At 39.8% G+C, this 24,769-nt stretch overlaps 1 protein-coding gene across 8 annotated transcripts in view; it reads left to right on the top strand.

Moving 5' to 3' along the window:
- The window catches only part of MAP7D2 (MAP7 domain containing 2), a 124,240-nt gene extending 108,879 nt beyond the window's left edge, over positions 1-15,361 (top strand). For all 8 annotated transcript variants that reach the window (XM_084626256.1, XM_084626253.1, XM_084626257.1 and 5 more), the window contains 7 exons: positions 100-304; positions 805-909; positions 2,790-2,843; positions 8,172-8,250; positions 8,953-9,139; positions 10,966-11,245; positions 13,585-15,361. In XM_084626256.1, the coding sequence (XP_084482382.1) occupies positions 100-304; positions 805-909; positions 2,790-2,843; positions 8,172-8,250; positions 8,953-9,139; positions 10,966-11,215 (880 nt within the window). In that variant the 3' untranslated portion in view covers positions 11,216-11,245; positions 13,585-15,361. The remainder of the gene's footprint in view (positions 1-99; positions 305-804; positions 910-2,789; positions 2,844-8,171; positions 8,251-8,952; positions 9,140-10,965; positions 11,246-13,584) is intronic.
- Positions 15,362-24,769: the final 9,408 nt, after the last annotated feature.

The following is a 24,769-nucleotide window of genomic DNA, read 5'->3' as shown; positions in this document are numbered from 1 at the left end:
ATTGCATTCTGTACGTACAGTGTATGCATTCTGTGCGCCTTTGAGTTCTGTGTTAAACGAAGTGCAACATGTGCTGCATTTTTAAATGTGTTTTTGAAGGCTAGAGAGAGAGGAGCTGAAAAGAAAGGCAGAAGAAGAGAGAATTCGCCTAGAAGAAGAAGCTCGTAAGAGAGAGGAGGAAAGAAGGCGTGAAGAGGAAGAGGCTAGGAGAAAAGCAGAAGAGGATGCCAGAAGGAGAGCTGAGGAAGAAAAAATGCTAAAGGAAAAGCAAGAAAAAGAACTGCAGGCCAAGCTTGAAAAACAGGTACAAGATACCTCTTGCAAGAATTCCTGTTAAAGGAGCAGAAATCTAAAATACAATCTGCCTACAGGCAATGGGCCTGATTTTTCAGATGTTCTGAGAACAGCAACTCCAGCTGAATCACTGGAAACTTGGTATGCTCATCATTTCAGAAAATTGGGGCCCCATCTTTATTTATGAACGTTATAAAAAGCTACTAGTGTGGAAAAGTTATTGAAGACCACTTAATAGCTTAGAGTCCATTGCTTCTCAGATGAGGTGGAAAGCAGAGGGACACTGTAGTGAAGATAAAATGTAATCTAGAAATTTCTTCAGTGATTCCTTTTAAAATGGAACATGCAGTTTAATGAAACTGAAAACTCTTCCTCTTCCTCTTTTGTAAGATGCTTGCTGGTGGAGATATGCCAATAATACATACCTGGCAGGCTATGCAAGATTTTATAGAATCTGATAACTTGTCTAAAATAAATAACGCTCTACCTTAACTTACACATTTTAATTAGAGAGAAGAAGCTGAAGCAAAGGCCCGAGAGGCAGCTGAACACATGCGGCTGGAAAGGGAACAAATCATGCAGCAGATTGAGCAAGAAAGACTGGAGAGAAAGAAGGTAGATGTTCATCTCCAATTTAAAAGAACTAGTACCTTTGTTATTTTATATACATAAATCCAGAAACCTGCCCCAAAATATCCGAAGCAAACATTCAGTTGAGTAGGCAGAGTTCACGGGTTGTTGGTTTTTTTTAAACCTAATCCATATTAACTGGATTTTAACATATTAACATATTTTAACATATTAACATATTTCAACCTAGAGAAACGTACCTCAGAGTTTGTAGCAAACTTATTAGTTGTTTTTTTATTATTATTTTTAATTCATAAATATTATGGCGGTGCCTACGTGTCCACTGAGAATGGGGCCCAATTGTTCTAGGCACTGTATAAACAAAGTATTGGAGTGTTCCTGCCCTGAGGAGCGTACAAGACAAAGGGTAGGAGAATGGGTATAAATGGACAAGACAAAGGGTAGGAGAAGAGGGTATAACATACAAGCGGAGTGGTGGTTACCACTCAAATTTATAAGCCACAGAAAGTTAAAAACAGTAATAGGGGTGTGTTTGCGTTAAATAAATATGCAGTTTTTAATTGAGAAAGTGGATTTGAACTCTGCAGAAAAAAAGAGTATGTTATCCAGTTGGAAAAAGCATTCTCCTCCCACCCTACTCTGAGGGGATGGAGGAGCAACAGCAGAGCCACTCTGTCCACTACTGCAGCTGTTTCCCTCATGTAAGGAAATGGCTGGTGGTTTTATGTAACTCCATATCCACACCCTGCAAAGCATCCATGTAGTGCGTAGTCACACTGCATGCCTGAGGGTGGCCGGACAGAATTTCCCCCAGATTTGTAGAAATCTTTGTCTTTAGCTTAGTTAAGAGATGCCTGGAAAGGTGTTATAAAAGCCTTCCCTTTTGTGTGTTTTCTTCCAGTTTCATTCCAAATTATTAGTCTTGGAGGGTGGAGGGGTTTAACTTTAGTAGGGTCAACCACTTGTACATTGGAACACAAGAACTAGAAGTGATGTCTTTAAATCTAAAATAGTTTACTTTAAGTATATAACTCTCTGGGCAAAGACATAATGCATTTGATGAATTAACAAGAAGAAAAAATGGATTTTACAGCTGTATCTGACACATTTCTGATAGGAGTAACTTTACATGTTTTGTTCTCCCCTGTCCCCAAAATAAACAAAATTGGTACAACTATATAATAGTGTTTCATTTTAAATAGCAAATGGATTGCAATATTAGAGGACTACTGCTGACTTTGTGGTCTGAAGAAGCAGTAGTTAGACACTTGAGCAATTAGTATTCAGCTGACAAATTTTTCATTCAGGAACTGGGCACAGGGAGCTCATAATCACAAACCTTTTTATTTATTTTTTATCTACTAATTTGCACCTGGTGAGAAATTCAGTTTGTTGGAATTGTGATTGCATAGAGAGGTCCCTTCTCTTCTTCCCCTCTTCTTCTCTGGGTACATCTACACTGCAATAAAAATCCCACAGCACCGAGTCTTAGAACCTGGATGAATTGACTTGGGTTCACAGGGACTTGGGCTGCAGGGCCAGAAATTACAGTGTATGCCTTCGGGCTGGAGTTCATCCTCTGAGACTCAACCCCACCCTCCTTTGGGGTCTTAGAGCCTGGGGTCCTGCCTGAGCTCAAACACCGGCACTGCCATTTTTAGCCATGTAAATCCAATTCAGCTAACCTAGGCCAGCCACAACCATGCTGCAGGTCTTTTATTGCAGTGTAGATGTACCTTCTGTCATCTTTTTCCTTTCTAGTGAGGGCGAAGATAGGTTTGTGACACCAGAGTTAAATCAACCTTTCCTGCTACCCATTACCAATCCCATGAGTCCTCTCTCCCAGCTACATAGCATGTCTGCCTTGTAACCTTCTGATGTGATTGATTTACATTGCTTTCTAGCGAATAGATGAAATAATGAAGAGAACAAGAAAGAGTGAAACACCAGAAGTAAAGGTATGGAACAGAATGCCCCCCACACACACACACACCCCGCTCCCCAGATATTTCCCGTGTGGGTTGCAGAGGAGGAGCACTGTAGGGTTGCTCCCTACAGAATAAATGCTTTGACTAGAAATGCTCTATTCGTATTCTTTCAATACATTTTAGAATTAAGACCCACTATAGTCGTGGCAGCACCGTGAGGTCAGTACTACGCTCTGAGGCAGTGGAGGGGGTGAGCCGTATATATTGTTCAGAACTGTAGTGCTGAGAATTGCTATCTTTGTGACTTTTGCCTATGCAATGAACCTCCTCCATTTTGATGATGTTCAGTTAATCAGTCATAGAGCTCTTGTGCTCCTCCATGTTAATTCTGATCACGGGGCAGGATTAACAGCAGAGGTGCCTGATGATGCACCAGCACTTAATGGACAGAGGTAAAGTATTGGACTCTCACTTCAGACTTTTACTTCATAAAATGTTGTTTTAGTTTTCTTTAAAAAGACAAAACGAGAAAAAATCCTCTCTCCCTTCCACATTTCTCTAAAAGCTACCAGACATTAGGCATATGAGGGGAGGAACAAATGGGAGTCATGACTCCTTTAAGGGTTTCCCTCCTTTGTGTTGAGGAGGCAGAAGGGGGATCTCATCTGAGCCAGGGGAGGATTGGAAATGGCACAGGTGGGCCACTAATCCATGGGCGCCTTGGGGAGGGAGGAGATTTTTGAGTGCAATCCCTGACCAGTAAGGGATTGTGCCACGATCTGCCCAGTGACCCTGTGTGCCTGCAAGCATGTCCTGAGTATCTATGTGGTAAGCAGCCCTGATTCAGCAACTGACTCCAACTGCCTGCTTGTTTCACCACAGCCACACACTGGTCTCTAGCAGCCTTGGTTACTGCTAGCCAAGTGACCCTAACACACCCCCAGTCCCAAATTTCTCCAAAACTGTCTACCCTGAAGTGTCCTGCCTTCTTCTGGAACACTCAGAGAAATAATATAGTTCGTTTGCTCATTCAAAGAGACAAAAGCCGATTAGAGCTTTTTACCTTAACTGGGGTAAATACACCCTTCCCTTCAAGCATACCACTGAGGAGTTGTTGGGGTTTTTTTTGTAAAAATAAAACAAGGGTATTAACAAAAGGGCATAGGTTAAGTGAGAGCAAGTAGAAGGAATAAAGACAGAAAGGGTTACAGACAAAAGTAAAAATACACTTTTTAGTGGCTAAGACTTAATTCAACAAGCTACAGCCTTTTGTTTGAGGTAGATTTCTTACCAATCTTTTTCTTTCCAGCCACTTCTGACTTTCTCTCAGTCAGGACTTTCCACAGAAGTACAAGGTGCTGGTTTCCTTTGTCTTCCTGGGTGACAGATCTTTGCAGAAGCAGGTTTCTCACTTGTATTCAGTTCCCAGAAACTTCAACCCCCTTGGTTAAAGGACCTGTCTTTGTCAGCTTGCAAGAGCTCTGGCCCCTTGCGTCTGCCTAGTGATGGATGCCATGATGGCTTCTTCCTGTTGCTTTATATTATCTTCCCAAACTCACTCTTTTGTCCCCAGACCCAGGATTACGTCATGCTGGTCTTCCCTTCCTGGGGACTTCCCACCCCCCTGCTGATTCGTATGTAAAATGGTGCTTCCATTATTTTTGGTCACACCTTGCTTAATGTCATTGGAGACAGAAAGAGAGCCAACGTCTCACCTGTCTGGGAGAAGCCTGTTTTTCCCTGCTTTTGGTTACAGACTTTAAAGCATAATGTCCTTAAGTGTCCATATTTTCTCAGGTTTCAAAGTAACAGCCCTGTTAGTCTGTATTCACAAAAAGAAAAGGAGTACTTGTGGCACCTTAGAGACTAACCAATTTATTTGAGCATAAGCTTTCGTGAGCTACAGCTCACTTCATCGGATGCATACTGTGGAAAGTGTAGAAGATCTTATTATATACACATAAATTCATGCTTTATGTGTATATAATAAGATCTTCTACACTTTCCACAGTATGCATCCGATGAAGTGAGCTGTAGCTCACGAAAGCTTATGCTCAAATAAATTGGTTAGTCTCTAAGGTGCCACAAGTACTCCTTTTCATATTTTCTCACAGAGTGTTAATACATACATTTCACAATGATATTAATCACCAGCGTGTCATCAGCGTTCAGAAAAGAACTTCCTCTGTACACTTTGCTAATACAGTAATATTGTGTACAGTCAGTTGATTCTGTTACCTGCCATTTGAAGTTCAGATCCCTTCAGGGGCAGTCTCCCCCATATGCTAGGTTGGTGGCCTTTTTAAATCTTTTATGTAGATGTGCCTTCATTGTCTCTGCCTGATGACCAGGTGGGTCAGACAAACAAATGCACATTCTTTTGCCTACAGCAATCTGTGCTTATGCATTGCTTGCCAAACACATTTTTGAGAACATAATTCCAGCACATATCCATAACTCTTTGTACACACTCCATGCATACATCATGCAAAAATATTAATGATCAGTGAGTTACTAGTTTTCAAATGATATATTGCATGCCACTTTTTGGGTATATAACATGACAACAGTGTGTGAGGTGTAGTGAGTATGTCAGGCCTAACGAGTTGCTGACAGAGTAGTGAACCACCTGTGGGCCTTTGTGTCACAAAGGTATTTATTAGGGCTGTCGATTAATTACAGTTAACTCATGCAATTAACTCAATAAATTAATAGCGATTTTAAAAATTAATCACCGTTTTAATCGCACTGGTAAAGAATAGAATACCAACTGAAATTTAATAAATATTTTGAATGTTTTTCTACGTTTTCAAATATATTGATTTCAGTTACAACACAGCATACAAAGTGTACAGTGTTCACTTTGTATTATTTTTATTACAAATATTTGCACTGTAAAAATGATAAAAGAAATTTTATTTTTCAATTCACCTGATACAAGTACCATAATGCAATCTCTTTACCGTGAAAGTGCAACTTACAAATGTAGATTTTTTTAGTTACATAACTGTACTCAAAAACAAAACAATGTAAAACTTTATAGCCTACAAGTCCACTCAGGCCTGCTTCTTGTTCAGCCAATCGCTAAGAGAAACAAGTTTGTTTACATTTACTGGAGAAAATGCTGCCCTCTTCTTATTTACAATGTCACCGGAAAGTGAGAACAGGCATTCGCGTGGCACTTTTGTAGCTTGCATTGCAAGGTATTTGTGTACTAGATATGCTAAACTTGTGTATGCCCCTTCATGCTTCGGCCACCATTCAAGAGGACGTGCTTCCATGCTGATGACACTTGTTAAAAAAAATGCATTAATTAAATTTGTGACTGAACTCCTTGAGGGAGAATTGTATGTCTCCTGCTTTGTGTTTTACCTGCATTCTGCCATATATTTCATGTTATAGCAGTCTTGGATGATGACCCAGCATGTTCTTCATTTTAAGAACACTTTCACTGCAGATTTGACAAAACGCAGGGAAGGTACCAGAGAAATCCTTAAAGATTTCTAAGGATAGCTACAGCACTTGACCCAAGGTTTAAGAATCTGAAGTGCCTTCCAAAATCTGAGAGAGACGAGGTGTGGAGCATGCCTTCAGAAGTCTTAAAAGAGCAACACTCCGATGCGGAAACTACGGAACCCAAACTACCAAAAAAGAAAATCAACCTTCTGCTGTTGGCATCTGACTCAGATGATGAAAATGAACATGCATTGGTCTGCATTGCTTTGGATTGGATGATTGAATTGGATGATGAGCAGAACCCATCGTCAGCATGGACGCATGTCCTCTGGAGTGATAGTTGAAGCATGAAGGGGCATATGAATCTTTAGTGCATCTGGCACGTAAATATCTTGCAATGCTGGCTACAACAGTGCCATGCGAATACCAGTGCTCAGTTTCAGATGACATTGTAAACAAGAAGCGGGCAGCATTATTTTCTGTAAATGTAAATAAACTTGTTTGCCTGAGCGATTGGCTGAACAAGAAGTAGGACTGAGTGGACTTGTAGGTTCTGAAGTTTTACATTGTTTTGTTTTTGAGCGCAGTCATGTAACAAAAAAAAATCTATATTTGTAAGTTGCTCTTTCACGATAAAGAGATTGCACTACAGTACTTGTTGTAAGTGAATTGAAAAATACAAGTTTTTATTTTTACAGTGCAAATATTTATAATAAAAAATAAATAGAAAGTGAGAATTGTACACTTTGTATTGTGTGTTGTAACTGAAATCAATATATTTGAAAACGTGGAAAACATCCAAAAATATTTATATAAATGGTATTCTATTATTGTTTAACAGTGCGATTCATCACAATTCATTTTTTTAATCTCTTGACAGCCCATGTATTTATATTTCTTTCCCAGGAACAGCAGCTCTCACCCATGGATCATAATAAGACTGGGTTTTATTGTCTGTGGTGGACATTACACCAGCTGCTTTTTGGGGGGACTGGGAAGGAGTTTCTCTCACGGCCAGACTGGCTGAGACGGAGTGGGGTTTTTTTGAAGCTCAGGGACCTGGTGGGACAGGTCAGGAGGAAAGGTTCAAGTTGTCGGAGCTTAGTAGGTATCCAGTGGAGTTACTCGTTGCATGGAGGATCCGGTTCCCTGATGTACCAGTTGGAAGTGGATGTATGGGAAGGGCATCTCCTGGGGAACTGGGGCTCCTACCTTCTGGTATAGCAGGGAGACAAACTTGTATCCCCACCCCTTCTTAACCTTCATAGGAGAGAAGGGCAGTGAGGACCCAGCAATGAGCTGGGGCCAGGCAGGAAGTCCAGAGTGCTGTTGGCAGCCCTCACAGATCGGTGGGAATTATTAAGGAAAGAATGACCAGCACCATACAATCCTTGCCAGGTATTTCCAAAATGAGTTAAAAAAATTGTGGCCTAATTTAAACTACATCCCTTGCATCTTGTCTGTCTTCAACCCCCATTCTCCTGGCCATGCAGGAATTCCCCGTCCATCTCAGTCAACTTTCTGATCCCCTTCTGGCACTGTCCTATCCCGTCCACTCCCCTACCACCATCACTTGAGCCTCTGCTTTTCCCTTTATATCTTCCTTACACACCTTGTGCCTCTGTATCCCAAAGAGGGAACTGAAGGTAATTTCACGAGGCCATGTGTACTCTCAGAGTAACTACTCTGGCAGTGTAGGGAATACTTCTACGATAGATGCAGCCTACAGATCAAATTCTGTGTTTTGTAGTTTTTGCTATGTGCTTTAATGTAATTGAGGAAAAACATTCTAGGAACAATTGTTTCTTAACCAGCAGAGATTTTTAAAGGTTCTGAGTCCAGTCAATTCCTTGAATCTTGGAACCTTGCATCTAATGTAGTTAAAACATTATTTGGTTACAGAAGGACGAGCCAAAACTGGAGATACCATCCACTTTGACTATGGAAAAGCAACCAAAAACTCTTGTTCTCAGTCAAACAGGTAAAAAGCCTTTCATTTTTGTTTTGACCAATATGCAGTGTTGTTAACTTGAAAACAAAAATCCATAACCTTAGATAGTGCTGTATTGTCATAGATGCTGTGTTTTCTTTCAGAAAAGGAACAAATACATTTGTGTAAATATGTTAAACATAAGAAAATAGAACATCTTTTGCTTATCAAAGCATGGTAAATGTAGAAGCAGGAGACAGCTATCCTGAGGGGTAATATTCTACTCCACAGCATGTCCCAGATAGCATTTATATAAAAGTTATTCTAGCCTTCAAATTTCTGTTTGTTCATTGTAGTCTACATTCCTGTTCTGTAGATTCTCTAGAAATATTCTCCCCTACAGCCAAGTTTGACATGCTTTTTCAACATTTTTTTTAAAATACAGTCCCTTTTGCATTTAATTTGGTTTTATAACAGCACATATATATATAAAAGAATGATAAATGAAAAATGTGTAAATAGTGAAGTGTCACTTTTCTGCATTTTTTCCCCTTCTCTATGGCTTCTCTGTGCATGTTGTAAAAGATAATATATTATCTTGTTTCTTTTTCAAATTGTCCTACAATAGCAGGGTGATTGACAAGATAATATGATGGGTCACTTTCATCTCTAATTTTTATGACTCAAATAATTTTGTGATTTTTAAATATAAACACTGCTACTGTCATATTTCCTAATGATGTTCTTTTATAGAAATCAATGGACTGACAGCCTGCCAGGAGAGTAAAGGCTTAGGATGTGCTGCTGCTGAAACACTTTCTCGAGATATATTTTCTAATGGACTTAAGTCAGTTACGGGGCTTATTCAGCTGGATGCCATTGATGGGAAATCTAACAGCATGGATGATTCAACAGATGAGGTTCAGTCTATGGATGTGAGGTACACGTCACATGAAACACACAACTTTTAAGTAACTGTTCAGAAAACCAAAACCAACCCACCAAAATATATGCAGTTCTCTCATTTCATTTGTTAATCTGTCTATCTCTCTGCACAGCCCAACCCCAAATATGGACTCCTGTGTAACTACTCTTTGTATGTTCTGACTAGTAGTATGCTCTCAAGAAGTAAATGCACTTTCAGATCTAAGGATAATTACAATCTCTTATCTCACTCTCATATCCTGCAAAATAATTAAGCTTTTCCATTGTTCTCACTTGCCAAGTGCACACAAATATGCCCAAACATTTTGGATTGTCCATAGAGTTCACATGCTGTATTGCTGTGAAAATGGGTATTCAAATATCAGATTTTGTTTTGTATTAGAACTATAAAGCAGTGGCATATAAGTCATTGTGTTGTACAAATAATGCTGCAGGTTAGAATTTCTACATACACATTTTCAATTATTTTAATCTTAAATCTTTTAATTCATGTTAATATAACAAATATTTGGCAACAAGTAAACAGTATGAAGTAAGCAAGTAAACAAGCATTACAGGATCGTGAGTGAAAGACTCCTATTGTGCAGTGTGTGCAACAAGGGAATTGAAATTTTAAGATTGCTTGGAGCCATAGTCCTGAATTCCTTGATTTTAGTAAAATTTCATATTTAATATTGCATTAATCTAGGTTGTTTTAATCAATGGGCCAAATTAAGCTCTGATGCAACTCTGATTACTTCAGTAATTATGCAATTGATCCATTTGTTACAATGTTAGGTTCATTTAATTTTTAGTTATAATGTTAATGGCGAATGAACACTATATTTAAGGTTATAAATATATTCTATATCTATGCCAAACGTTGATATACAGATGTCTACAATCTTCACTTATTTCCTCCTGTTTCTCTAACAAATAGTCGAAAGGGTATGGGGACATTTCAAATGCAATTTTAATAAAAGATTTTTCTTGTTAAAATCTTGGTATAATCTTCAGACACAACATGAAAAAACTGAAAATTAAATGAACCTAACATCATAACAAATGGATCCATTGCATAACTGTTGAAGTAATTAGAGTTGCAATATGGCCAAATTTGACCCATTGATTATTACATTAATGCAATATTAAATATGAGATTTTACTAAAGTAAAGGAATTCAGAATTATAGTTTCCAGCAACCTTAGAATTTCAGTTCCCTTGTTGTACTGTATTTAGTTTGTTCTGTAAAAGTTAGCTTTTTAAATTTCACATGGTTTCACAATTTTCACATGGTCAAATATATCTTTGTTAATTTTGCGCAGTACAGATTTCAGTCTGAGACCACGATCCTGCAAAGATTTATCCACAAGCTTAACTGAAATGTATGCATTGAAGGCAATGGGCCTACTTGCTGTTCATGAAGTTAAGTATGTGTGTAAACCTTTGCAGAATCAGGCCCAGAATTACTAAGATGCTATTAGAAATGGTAAATATAAGGAATCTGATGGTGCAGAGAGTGGAATACTCAGCTTTTTTAACCTCTGGGTCACCAGTTGGAATCCAGCCTCTCTGAAATGAGCTTGTAATCTCAGTCCAGTTCCTACTGGACTGTGTCGATACCACACAGCCACCACCAAGGCCAACGTTTAAGGAGTATGAAGACAGAATTACTTTCTCTCCTCTATAAGTTGGCCCCTCTGTGTATGAGTTGGGCCATGGCACATTGTACCTGTTCTGACGATAAATAGTACAGCTTTCAGGGCTGTCGTAAACCTTTTCATGAACACTAAGAGCTTACAAGACTTTTATTCTGCTTTTTCCTTTCTGTCTTTCATACAGTCCTGTTTCAAAAGAAGAACTTATATCTATCCCAGAATTTTCACCCATGAATGAACTCATTCCTGGTGTTTCTATGGACCAAAATGGAACAAGTAATGCCAAGGCTCTTGAAGATCTCTTGGATTTCACAGGACAGGCCACTTACTCCAAGATATCCAGTGAAAACATTAGCATGGATGATTGTAACAAAAACTTGATTGATGGATTTAACAGTCCTGGGCAGGAGAATACACTTAACTCCATCTGTTGACAACCACACGACTCTGTTGTACAGATGAAGGTATAAAATTGTGAGAAATATCTAAAATATGACAAGTTGTTGGGAGTGTAGATAGCACATGTTTTAGGTTAATCCAGTAGTACGAGCAGCATATGTGGAGAGTTAGGCTCCTGGACATTTAAATTTGGCATAATCTTCCGTGAGTAGACTAATTAGGAATGTAAGATTTGGCATAGTGGAAAAGATGAATGGTCCACTTAGTCCTGAATCCTGTTTCAGAGTGCAGTCTGCGCTAAACAGTGTCCCTCAGCGCAAGGTATAAACCCTCAGAATGCTCCTATGTATAACAAAGCAGAACTCTCCGGATCTTAACGGTAACTCCTCCTGACCCAAGATGTTTACCAGCTTAAGCCCTAAGGTATGAGAAGTGATGGTTCTTGTAACTTTACCCTAGCTAGTATACTTGCAGATGCTATTCTTACTCCTTCTTTAAAACAATAATCTAATCCTTTTCTGAAATGTGCTAAGCTTTTTGCCAGAATACCCTGCAGCCAAGAGTTTCACAGATTAATTAAATGTAACATAAAAAGCATTTACTGTTATCAGTTATAAATTCTCTTCTAATTTCCTCTTATTCTTGTATTATGGGAAAGGGTAAATATGAATAATGTTCAGCTTCCTCTACATTTTTATTCTTTTTTATACCCCTATCATACTACTTACTCTTCCCCTTTCAAACCAAATAATCCTAGTCTTCCTGAAATCTACTAGGATAAAATTCCCCAATCACATAAGTGTTCTTTTCTCTGAACACTTCTGCTCCATTTTTTTAGATAAAGTGACACAAGAGAAACCTTGTGAACCCTTGGAATACTGATTAATCTCCAGATGTTGAACATCTTCCTAGGTTTTAGAGTAACTTTTTAGCCACCTGTATGAAATTCAAACTCCTTTTTGTATCCTTCAAGGACTTGCACAACTTCACTCCCTTGTACCTTTCCACTCATCTTTCCTTTCATCATCTCTTCTTGCTCCCTGTGCTGTGCCCAAGCAGGACAGATAACTGTTCACTTCATGTTGTGCTCCCTCCTAATCTTGTGCCTGTGCTTCTTTTCATATAGCCTCCGATTGTATGCTTGGAGCCTCTGTCCTTACTCATTTTGTCATACATCCACCCTCTCTACTGTCAAGGTCTCCTTATGACACAACCTGTTCCAAAAGGCCTATTAACTCTAGAGCTCTCTGCAGTTTAATTGTTAACTAGTCAGATGAATGAGAATCCTCAATAAAAGTACAAAAATATGAAAGGAAAAGATGTAAAAACAGAACAAAGGAAAATAAACCCCACATAAAGATAATCGGAAAAGTGTGGAACTTACAAGATATGTCTCATCCTCAGTGTTTGCTCACCTTGCTCTTTGAGTTTGCCCATTCGTCTTCCTGCAATTTCCTTTCAGTGACTACTTGGATTATAACTTTCTTGGTATAGGTGTTTTGTCTTCATACTAGTCTGTAAAGCGCCTTGCACATTCTTGGTACTCTGTAGATAATAAATAGGTAAGGAGGGCAGCCTGAAGGAAGGGGAAAGCTTGTTTGGCTGTTGGAAAGATGGGTCACACCACTATGCTTTCCTATAATAAGTTTTTACTGGCCCCACTTCATCCCTGTTGGAAACCCCTGTCATGCCCTACCTCACCCTGCTCCTGGTTTCTAACCACAGCCAGGAGGAGTGGGGAGCTAGCTAGGAGTAGAAAGAAAGTGGAATCCAGATTGGTTTTATGCTGGCAGTGCAGGAACTCACTGTATAGTTCGGAACTATAGATGTAAATTCTGTGTCTGGCAGAGGACAGTGTCTTTATTTCTGAATTATACAGACAGTAGTCAGTACTTAATAAAATGTTTAAGACTTTTTGTTAATCTGCTCTGGTACCCAAATCAACTAGTTACATTAAAGCAATTGAAGTTACCTGTTTAACTTAAACATTTTAGTGATAAACTAAGGGTATAATGAAAAATATAGATGTGTGTTCTTTTCGTTAAAGAACTATGCACCCTTCCCTATTAGTTATGATAGTCCTTAATTATATCTCATTTCAATTTAATAACAAAGAGAGAACAGTTAAAAGCAGGACCAGTTAAGTACGCAGCAAAGTGGAATGTGGGAGTGATTGCCATTTATTATGGTTCAGTGCAGCAGATGTACGCAGCATCGTACTGACAGTTAAGTAACAGTCCTTTTCCTGGAAAGTCTGCAAGCTAAGTGAAATACAGTATGATATAATGGTAGTCTTAATGTTAATTGTAGCATTGTACTTTATTGCAAGAGAATCAGTTCTCCATTATAAAAATTGGAGCCATTTTACTTATATAAGCTGTTTGGGTGTGTTTTTAATTGACAGAGGAAGTATTTGTGGAGGATATACGTCCTGTCATGCTGCTGGCAGTAAAATACGAGCTTGTCATCAGAAAGAGCTTCTGCAGTCTTTTGAACACTGGATTTCACATAATCAGAGCTGAATATAACTTTGTCTTCCCAAGTGGTATGTTGAATAACTGGCTGTTCTTGGTAGATGGCAGGAATCTATAGCCTTGATTGGTTTCAGGGAAGATTCATTGTTCTTCAGAATTTGGGCTTCATCTACTAATAAAGCTCTTACTACTTTTTTTTAATTTAAATTTCATCTGAATACTTCACTGTGATTTTTACCCTGTGCGTTTTATTTTAAAATCATTCTTCCTTTAGTTTTATCATACAAGTACTTGATGTAATTTTCTTGTAAATACTCTGAGGTTTACCCACAGTGCATTGAAATTAAATAATGTACTGTACTTTAGCTCTGTGCCTATTTTTTTAAATGGGGAAAAATATTGACGAGTTCTCAGCAACTCTTTTTTGCAGGTGTATAATTGCAAAACTAGAACTGAGGAAGCATGAAAACAAATAATTATTCAACTGCTGGAATCAAAGGATCCTCCTTACAGACTGTGGAGGGTTAATTTATCCCCCTGCTACAATGCATCACACATGACTATTTTGTCTTTTTTTTTTTTTTTAAAGTCAATAGTGACAAAGTAGTTAGTTAATACTAATAAAGCCTTGGGTTGACTCTTGCTGAAGTCTTTAAAACTCCCTTGATATAACACTTGTAGGCAATGTAGGCATAATATCCATTACAGTTCTCTAATATGTATTACATAACTGCAGTAGTTCTAAGCAAGTATGTCATGGGATTGAGATAAATGTTGCGTTAACTGTTTGAGATCAATTATTAAAACCAGCAGGCTTTCATTCATGTAGATAACTATTTTGTGTCTTCCTACAGACTCAACAAAAAATATAATCAGTGGTAAAACAATAGACAGATATTGCAACAGAAATACTAAGTCTGTGAGACACGCTCTCTCACATAGTATTTTCACCTATATAACAATATTAGCCTCCTTAGTACTCAACAAACATCTATATGGGAAAATTCATATCAAGAATGTAAAATGTAGACATTATGTGCCATACAATGTATTTTAGTTAGTTTTATTTCTTTTGGTGAGCTATGGTAACTTTTATGCTATATTCTGTGCTGCCTGGAGGACATTTTTGTCCAAATCTTTTAAAAAAGTCACTACAATTCTGTTCGGAGACTAACAAAAAAGTAGAAACTTTTATATGTAGAGAAGTTTACAGTGTAGCTTGGTCTCAATTGTAGCCACGTTCTTCTGCTTTTAAAGCCAGCAACTGTTTAAAAATTGAAGTAGCCAATGAACCTGTGTTTGAGTATATAAAGAAAACATGCCTATAACAATAGTTCTTTTTATGTTGGTGTATTTCAGCAAAATACTTTTCTAGTGACTGTTCAGTAAGCTGTAGCATGGTATCGTGTCTTCCAAATTAGTCCTACAGTTGTTTCCTAAATAAAATTAAAAAAAAAAGAACCAAAACAAAAGAATCATGTTTGTTTTGCTTGATATATTGTGTTTGGCAGATGTCACCTGAGATGTTATATTTTATTATGGTGTCATTGTATAACCTGTAGATTACCTCACTTGCATGACGTGTATAGCATGTATAAGAGTGAAATACATTTTCATTTGAGTCTGACTTGTTTCCTAGCTTCCCCCCCGCCCCATGATCATGGCAAAACTACTGCCCCCCCCAATAAATAAATAAATAAAAGCGTAGTTTGATTTGTGGTGGTTTTCTCAGCAAGGCTTAATACTACATGGAGGGATAATTCCTTAGCCTCTCAAAATACTTAACTTTTTACCTTTGTTTTCAATCTGATGTGGTGGTTTGCTTCTATAGGCTGCTCTATTCTCTTACTAGTCTTGTCTCAGGTACTTGAACTGTTAATTATCCACATTACAAAACAGCCTAAAATATAAATGTTAAACTGCTCCTTAGACTAAATACAAATATCTTTTTAGAAAGAGACCAGCTTGTTCCATGTAATGACTAACAGTCCCTTGATCTCTTGGGGAGGAGTAGTCTGCAAACATTTGTTTTAAATAAAAGTAAAATAAAACAAAATAATTTTAATGCAAAATATCAAATATGTAAATCTGATATATTTTAGAGTGTACTAATACGTTACCTCTGTCATCCAGGATATCTCTTTCCATCATAGTGTTTCAACACGTGCTCATTTGAGTTCTGTGGTACACTGAGTCCTTTATGTGATTTCTCAATACAATTGCATCCTAAGATGATAGGAGGAGACACAGATAGGTGTACATATAAATAACTTCAGATCCTTTTCTTACTGACTTTCAAAGATATTTTTCAGCAGGATTGGGCTGAATATCTGGGGTTACTGCTCCTGTAGAAAATAGAATGTGTCAGGGGCGGAGCCTTAATTCATTTTCTTACTCTTTGTACTGGTATTCATATTTGCTGCTGTGGTTCAATGGACTTTCTTTGTATAGGACAGTAGTCCTGGAACTACAGTCTGTGCACCACAGCTGGTCCTCCAACTTCTTCTAGAGATCTACAGAATTAAACCATTAGAGAACCAAGCTGTAAAGAAGGCAGGGAGAGAAGTGGGTAAAAGCGATCTTTGTTACAAAGTGATCCACACAATGGAATTGTTGGAGAACCACTGAAATTAGCCTCTTTCATTGTGTTAGATGAAATCATATACTACATTGCTAGTGTGAAGTTATAGAAAAGTATTTACACAACTGGACTAGAGCAAAATTACTATAAGGTGGGTGCACAACTAATTGAAAGATGGTACTCAGAGTAGTTGTCAGTGGTTCACTGTCAAATTGGGAGGTCATAGCTAGTGGGGTCCCACAGGGGTCAGTCGTGGATGTGGTACTATTTAACTTTCATTAATGACCTGAATAACAAAGTGGAGAGTATGCTTACACAATTTGCAGATGACACCAATCAGGGAGGGGTTGCAAGCACTTTGGAGGACAGGGTTAGAATTCAAAATGACCTTGATGAATTGGAGAACTGGTCTGAATTCAGTAAAGACAAATGCAAAGTCCTTCCCAAGTGAAGGACAAATCAAATGCACAACTACAAAAGAGGAATAACTGACTAGGTGGTAGTATTTCTGAAAAGGATTTGAGGGTTATAGTGGATCACAAACTGGGTTTGAGTCAACAATGTGACACTGTTGATTTTCATTAATACACAGTCCTTACTTTATCATCTGTATAAGCTCTCATGTCTGAAAATTAGAGAGTACTACTGCTCACTCTGCTAATCATCAATTACCTATTCTGTCTATTAAGAAAATATTTTATGGGAAAGGCAATTTAAATTTGAAAGCAGGGAGTAAGGAGGGAAAGGGTTTTAAGCTTTTTTAAAAAAATCTAAAATGCAAGCTAACAATTTCTTGTCCTTCAGAAGAGTTTTATGACACTTGTTTTCCACCGTTTCCTCATTTTGCGCAGACTGAAGGACTGAAATATGGTGAGAAGTTCTTAGAGTATTTCTGATAATTGAAAACCAAGGAAATAGTGGAAATCTGTTTCCCAACTAGTTGGTTTGGATGACTATCTGAACCCTGCAATGTGCAGGATCAAAATGACCTAGAAGCTAGAGTCTCATGATTCACAATTAGACATGCAGCCCTTCTGAAATCCAGCCTGAATATTTGTTAGAGAGATGCAAGCTCAGACTGAGAAGAAATTAGAAAAATAGAAAGAAAACTGCAGTAATAAGTGGCATGATTTACATAGTCCTTGAACCGAGAATGTTTTATTTATTTATTTTGGCAATCAATCACATGAGCTGTATATTTCAGCCATACACACGCAGGTTAGAGCCACTGAAGATAAGGGCAGTTGAGAGTGCTCAGCACGTCACAGGATTGGACCCCCAAATATCCAAAATTACCTAGCTATAGAAGAATTTGCATGGGTGTGAGATGAGACCATAAACTGGAAAATTATTCTCATACTATTTCCTGTATTTTTCTGAGAATGACAGCTACATATTTACCAAATACTACATATGACCAGTACTTGTTAATCCCATGGAAAGACAGAGTGCAGGCCAGTGGCTGGCAATATTAGGGCAATGCAGGCATAATACCATACTAAACTTTCAAAAGTTCGGATGTCCCTTATGTCATCACAATAACTTTTCTCTCTTAAAATAAAAGGCAAAACTATTCTACTGTGTTCTAAAACCTCTTTTTTTAACCTAATGTGGCAACATCCCCAAAAAGAAAATTATTAGCATCTTTCATAAATATGGAGAAATATGAGCATAACTGACCATCCTCAATTCCCTGGAGAACTGGACTGACCAGTGGACTAGAAATGACATCCAGTGTTACAGGGTTTAACTCTAGTGACTTCTTGGAGGTCACTCCTAATTTACACTGGTGTGAGTTCAGAATCAAGACCAGAGTTTTCACCTCTACGTTACCAGCCCCAAGACAGTCAGCCCTCATGACTAAAAATTCTCACAGCTGTCTTGTGAAATTAGATTGCTCTTAGTCCAATTTCTACTTGAAGGCAATTTATACCACAGCTGGCAGAGACCAAAACTTGAATGGGCACGGAGACTGAATAATCCTCTCCCCTCCAGAGATGGTACATCCGGATCAGAATTGCTATGGCCATATGGAGAAGTTTGCTCTGCTGTGGTCCATGCTATTCTTACTCTGTTAATAAATAGAGGACTTCTAGGGTGTGTCAAAGCACTAAAAATTCCCATACAATTTAGGAAATAAGGAATAGCTTCTTTGCCTGTTTCTTCTTCCTTGACCCAAACCTCCAGTTTTTCTTTACTAACTGTAATCCTGGTGGTATCCTGAACCCTGAACTTTCTCTTTCCCAGTGTCCTAGATCAGTAAGTCTACCTATTGCCATCTCAGATATAGTATTGCATCACCTCTACTTAATTATTTGTATTATGGTAACACTCAGTGCCTGCAATCAAAATCAGGACTCTGTTGTGCTAGTTGCTATACAAATACACAAGATCCTACATTGAGGATTTTTATAATTTAATGTAAAACAAGATACAACAAATGGATTTAACAAACAATTGGAAGAAATGGGGGAGGATAAGGGTAACAGCGTCACTAAGGTGTTTCATAGACTCTGCAACCTTAATATTGAGTCATTAATATTAAAAATCATAATATATAAATGTCAGTAATGTCTTCTAACCATCGAGCTATCCATGTCTTTTGAAATCCAAAGTCATGCCTTCATTTTCTCATGCCACCACTTTATTACAACTTCTTTCGCTGTAGACTGTTCAAATTCTAGTTCTGCCTGCTCACATATGCACAGAAATGCAAACGTATCACTCCATCTTCAAATAATCTCACTGGTGTCCTGTTTATTACTTAATCAAAATTGAATACTTGTTCAATTTTTTTTAAATTCTCTTTTGATGATCACGTTTGTAGTCCATATCTATTCATACACGAAGTACCTCCACTCGTTTGCAGCTAAAGTTATTAAGCTACATTTTACAAATTATACACCAGTCACCACAGTGAGCACAGCTAGAGGCAATGAATTCGTTTTGTGTGTTGCTACATGGAAGTCATGCTGACCATATAAATAGCCAGGCACCATTATGTCATAAAAAGGAGGCTTGAATCCTATTTTATTTGACCAACCAGGAGAATTAGATGAGTTGTTAGATTCAGAGTAAGACTTAGCATCAAGAAATTATTCTTTAAATAAGTGAGCTGAGTAATGCAGTTAGTCATCCTGTTCAGGTTTAATGGTTAAATCCCATTTCTTTTTTCATATTTATAAGTTAACTGATTTGACAGAGTTTCATTCAAATATGTGATTTTAATAAGGAGGATCCTAATTCCCTCAGTTAACTGAGGAAATGTTGGCTACTGTTTGGAGCACAGAATCAGGAGAGGATCATTGAGCTAATTGCTTAACCTTTTTCTGGACCAAAGTCATCCCTGGTCTGGGTGAGGTGTAACTCACCTGAAGTCAAGTTACCTCAAGGTCTGATTTGAGCTTCAGGCCTAAGTTTCTGTAAATTGGGGGAAAATAGCTGACCTACGTCATGTAGGTGTTTGTGATCTTAAGTAATTTGTTTCCACAGCACTATATAAATACTAAATATTACTATAGACTATCTATAAATGCTTTCTGTATAGTATGTGAGGGAGAAATGAAGATTGAAGTTCAAGCTATTACAGAAAGCAGAGTCCAAAATTATTGTTACTATAAAAGCATATTTAAAACCAGGCTAAAAAAATGGTAAAGCACCAACTAAACCAGGGGTGGGCAAACTTTTTGGCCTGAGGGCCACATCTGGTTTCTGAAATTGTATGGAGGGGTGGTTAGGGGAGGCTGTGCCTCCCCAAACAGCCAGGCGTGGCCTGCCCCTCACCCCCATCTGACCCCCCCACTTCTTGCCCCTTGATGGCCCCCCCGAGACTCCTGCCCCATCCAACCCCCTTGTCCCCTGACGGCCCCCCAGGACTCCTGCCCTATCCACCCCCCCCTGCTCCCTGACTGCCCCCCATTGACCCATCCAACCCCTCCTCTCATTCCTGACTGTCCCCCTGGGACCTGTGCCCCATCCAACCACCCCTTCTTCCTGTCCCCTGACTGCCCCAGCTAACCCCCCTGTCCTTCCTGACTGCCCCCCCAACTCCTGCCCTCATTCAACCCCCCCCGTTCCCTGCCTTCTGACTGCCCTTACCCCTATCCACACCCCCGCCCCCTGACCACCACCCCGAACTCCCCTGCCCTCTATCCAACCCTCCCCCCCCAGCTCCCTGCCCCCTTAGCGTGCTGCCTGGAGCACTGGTGGCTGGCGGAGCTACAGCTGCATCGCCCAGAGCACCAGGACAGGCAGCCATGCTGCCCAGCTGGAGCCAGCCTCGCCGCTGCGCAGCACAGAGCACTGGGTCAGGCCGCGGCTCTGCAGCTGCGCTGCCACCTAGAGCATTGCACCGGCGGCGCAGTGAGCTGAGGCTACGGGGGAGGGGGCCCTCCTGCCCGGGCCAGGAGCTCAAGGGCCGGGCAGGAGGGTCCCATGGGTCGGATGTGCCCGCAGGGATGTACTTTGCCCACCTCTGAACTAAACGTTTCTCTTTAAGTTTGCCTTGCCCACCTTTTTTATTGTTCCTTTGACAGCTCTCTTAGACTTTCTCCTCCCTTGCAAACTCTCTCTTCAGAGGATCTCCTGCAGCAGGTTTGAAGCAGCAGTCTTCCTCCTCTGAAACATCTCTTGCACTAGGGCTGGGTCAAGATTGGTAAAAATGAATTGTATATGATAACAAAACTAGCACACTTTTTACAATAGGCTTGGAACTTGGTTAACCAGGACCACCTCCATGGAACAGCAGTATTCAAAACCAGGTGTTTTGACCTGTTGTCAAACCATTTAACTTTCACTAGTGCAGAGTAAGCCTGTGTTGCTCAGGTTGCCTCTACGTGATCCTGAAAGGGGCTGAGCAGCTTCCACTGAAATATTTTGTCCACTGTTCTACAATTAGCTTGACATGGCCTTCAGCGCAACTTTTTGCATGTAAAAGCAGTTTATAGGGACAGTTAAGGCACCGGTCTGTTTAATTGTGTGATCTTTTATTTTTGAATTCCAGTTAACTTGCATTTGTAATCTATAAGTGTTTAGCCACATACACAGTTAACGTAGCTCCAAAACAAATTTTTCATTCAAGTGGAGTATGAAAGCTACACTAACTACTTTTAATTGGAAAGACAAATCACTTAAAAATAATAAATTTTCTTAAATATAATGAGTAATCATCAAATGAGCCATGTCCAATAAGGCCCATAGAGAAACCATTCACAGTTCATAGGTATGGAGATAATGAACTAGTGAGACTATTGATAAAAGCTGTTTTGAAATGTAAATATAATTTTACTGAGTACATATTTAGTTAACTAGTTTATTGGAGGTTTCCTTTAAAAACTATGGTCCCAATTCTGGAAACACTTATGCACATGCTTAATATTAACCACATATTTAATAACTGTTTGCAGGACGGAAATCTGTATTGCTAGAGGAGGATTCAGAAGTAAAGAAGTTAATATTGCTACATTATTTCAGGTTATTTAATATAAAAGCTTACGTACAAAGTGGGTTTTCTGTAGTCATTCTGAAACCGTTTGCAACTTAAAGTGGGATGCTCTATCTGCTCATTTTCAAGTTTCAGAATGTTGTCAGCCACGTTATTGGTCTGAATATCCCTGTGTGCTTTATAAGGCCCTTGTTTTGTCATAGTAAATATACAAACCTGCCACCTGGAGTAATGAATAATAGAAAAAGTAAGATGTTTTCTTACTCTAACAGGTCCACCTTCCTTTTCTTGATTATGAAGATATTCCTCTTTGTGCAGTGATAGTGACTGTTCTATGTGAAATAAAAGTGTAGTAAATTTTAAATGTATATAATCAGGTTGAGCCCTTTGGAGTTCAGGACTTTCCACCAGTTCACCTTTCCTTGTAAATATGTATAGATTACTATTTGCTGGCTCTGGGAGAGTTATTGCCTCATCAGGGGAATAGGAGGGGGTGAACTAATACCCTGACAGATTTTTTTGGGGGGCGGGAGGTTGCCCAGCAGTGTGTGGGGATGGGGGGCATTATTGCCCAGACCCCCAGTAGGGGTCTCCCCTCTCTCTAGAGGGCGGACGGGGGAGAGGAGGTTTGACTGGTTCTCATTCCCGCCTCTTCACTTCTCAGGCACTGGGCCCAGGGTGGCCCACCCACAGGGAGAAGCTGCAGTCAGCATGCCTCCTAGCCAGGCTTGCTGCTCTGGGGCCAGTATAATGTTACAAACAGCTACAATCACAATTTTCTACTGGTAGCAGTTACTGACTTCCATGGGTATGCTTTTTTGGTGCACTGCCACAATTTGCTGCCTTTGCCTTTCATCATCCTCTTGGTCTGAAGGTAGCACGTTATAAGGGTTGGGTGCACTCCCATCAAAATTTTGTTACCATTGTGAAATCTCTATTTTAAATTTGGACACAACTAAATAAAGGATTTTTGTAATTTGGAAAAGCATTCTACAGAATTAAACTGCAGGGCTATTGTATGTAAAAACCTGCAGGAAGGTATTGTTTTGTTTTTTTTTATTAAGCTCTTCCCATTATAGATCAGAAACTGTATGTCCTATAGGAAGGTTTAATGTACACAAAACACTGATGCTAGTATAAAGCATTGTAAACAGCAGTTGAAATACTTATGAAAACATTTTAAACACAACCCATTAGGCAGAAAATCTACCATTGTTCCTTATACAGACTCCCCCCCCCCCCCTTCATTGTCACTATTACACTTACTGCTTAAGTTCTCAAAACAAGATTTGCACCTCTCTGCTTTGGCACAAACATATGAGCGAATTGCCTTCTACTCTTAGTGCAGAGACATTTTCTCACTGCTAAAACCTAAGTGCCTTGTCCTCAATGGGGTTTGTTTGTTTTTTTAACCTCAGAGTAGCTCTTGCACCTTAGATATCCAAAGTTAAACAAAACAAAAATCACCTTTTTTAGCCATGAGGAAAAGGCCTAAGGGGCAGATTCACAATGGAACTTAAGTGTTATAATGTTCAGGGCTTGTCTGTGCCTAAAACACAGCAGCAGTGTAGCTGTAGCACTTCAGTGAAGATGGCCTGTTAGGGTGTGGGAGTGTGGATAGGGCTCAGGGCAGTCAGGGGACAAGGAGCAGGGCAGGTTGAATGGGTTGGAGGTTCTGAGGGGGGAAGTCAGGGGGTGGGAGGGGGTGGATAGAGGGTGGGGGCCAGGCTGTTTGGGGAGGCACAGCCTTCCCTACCCAGCCCTCCATACTGTTTTGCAACCCCACTGTGGCCCTTGGGCCAAAAAGTTTGCCCACCCCTGCTCTAGAAAGTATGTACCAAAGACCATGTAGCAGCCCTGCAGACCTGGGCCAGATTTTTAAAGATATTTAGGCAACTGTTGGGATTTTTGAAAGCATCTAGGTGCTTTTGCCCTTTACAAATCTGGCCTGTGGTGAATATTCAGGAACCAAGTTCTATGCCCCAGTGGTGACACCTGAAATACCGCTGTGGTGTTGGATAGAGAGGCAAAAAAAACCAAAACAAAGAAACCCTAGACAAGGCAATCCCCATTGGTGGATCAAAGGAATTGAACAAGTTTTGACACCACACCAGGAAATCAGCCATCCTTAACCCCACATGATTCCAAGGAATAAACTTGTGCATTAAAAAAATGAGAAAAGAACAAAAATGTAGAAAACAAATGTTGCCATAATGCAGGAAGCGCTAGAGGGGACTGGGATTGCTGAAGCTCCTCCAACTATTAATAGTTGCAGTGATTATTTGCTGTTACAGTGTCAGTGAAATGGCATACGCCGCCCAGCTGCACAAGGGTAAGGCAGGGAAATGCTGGAGTGCCCAAAGTAATGACAATAACACGTGAAGGGGTAAATCATTCAAAGGAGCGAAGCTGCGGCTCCCAAGAGCCAAGCTGGGTCCGGGACAGGCACTGAGCCCAGCCGCCCGGGCAGGTCGGGGAACCACTCGGAGGCTCTGCAGACCCGGGATTGGGACGCTTTGAACAGAAAACTCGGTCTGGCCAGGAGCCTGCGGCGGGGTGGCAGGTGAGATGCTGCCCCGACTGGCGGCTCTGCAAGCGGTTTGGGGCAAGGGTGACCAGACAGAAAGTGTGAAAAATTGGGACAGAAGCTGGGGGTTAATAGGCGCCTATGTATGAAAAAGCCCCAAATATTGGGACTGTCCCTATAAAATCGCAAAAAGAAAAGGAGTACTTGTGGCACCTTAGAGACTAACCAATTTATTAGAGCATGAGCTTTTGTGAGCTACAGCTCACTTCATCAGATGCATATCGTGGAAACTGCAGCAGGCTTTATATATACACAGAGAATATGAAACAATACCTCCTCCCACCCCACTGTCCTGCTGGTAATAGCTTACCTAAAGTGATCATCAGGTGGGCCATTTCCAGCACCAATCCAGGTTTTCTCACCCTCCACCCCCCCCCACAAATTCACTCTCCTGCTGGTGTCTAATAAATTGGTTAGTCTCTAAGGTGCCACAAGTACTCCTTTTCTTTTTGCGAATACAGACTAACACGGCTGTTACTCTGAAACCTATAAAATCGGGACATC

Source organism: Lepidochelys olivacea (assembly GCF_965140295.1).
Source record: "Lepidochelys olivacea isolate rLepOli2 genome assembly, chromosome: 1".
NCBI lineage: Eukaryota > Metazoa > Chordata > Testudines > Cheloniidae > Lepidochelys > Lepidochelys olivacea.
Note: the sequence above shows the minus strand (reverse complement) of the source record. Positions and strands in the feature narration are given on the sequence as shown.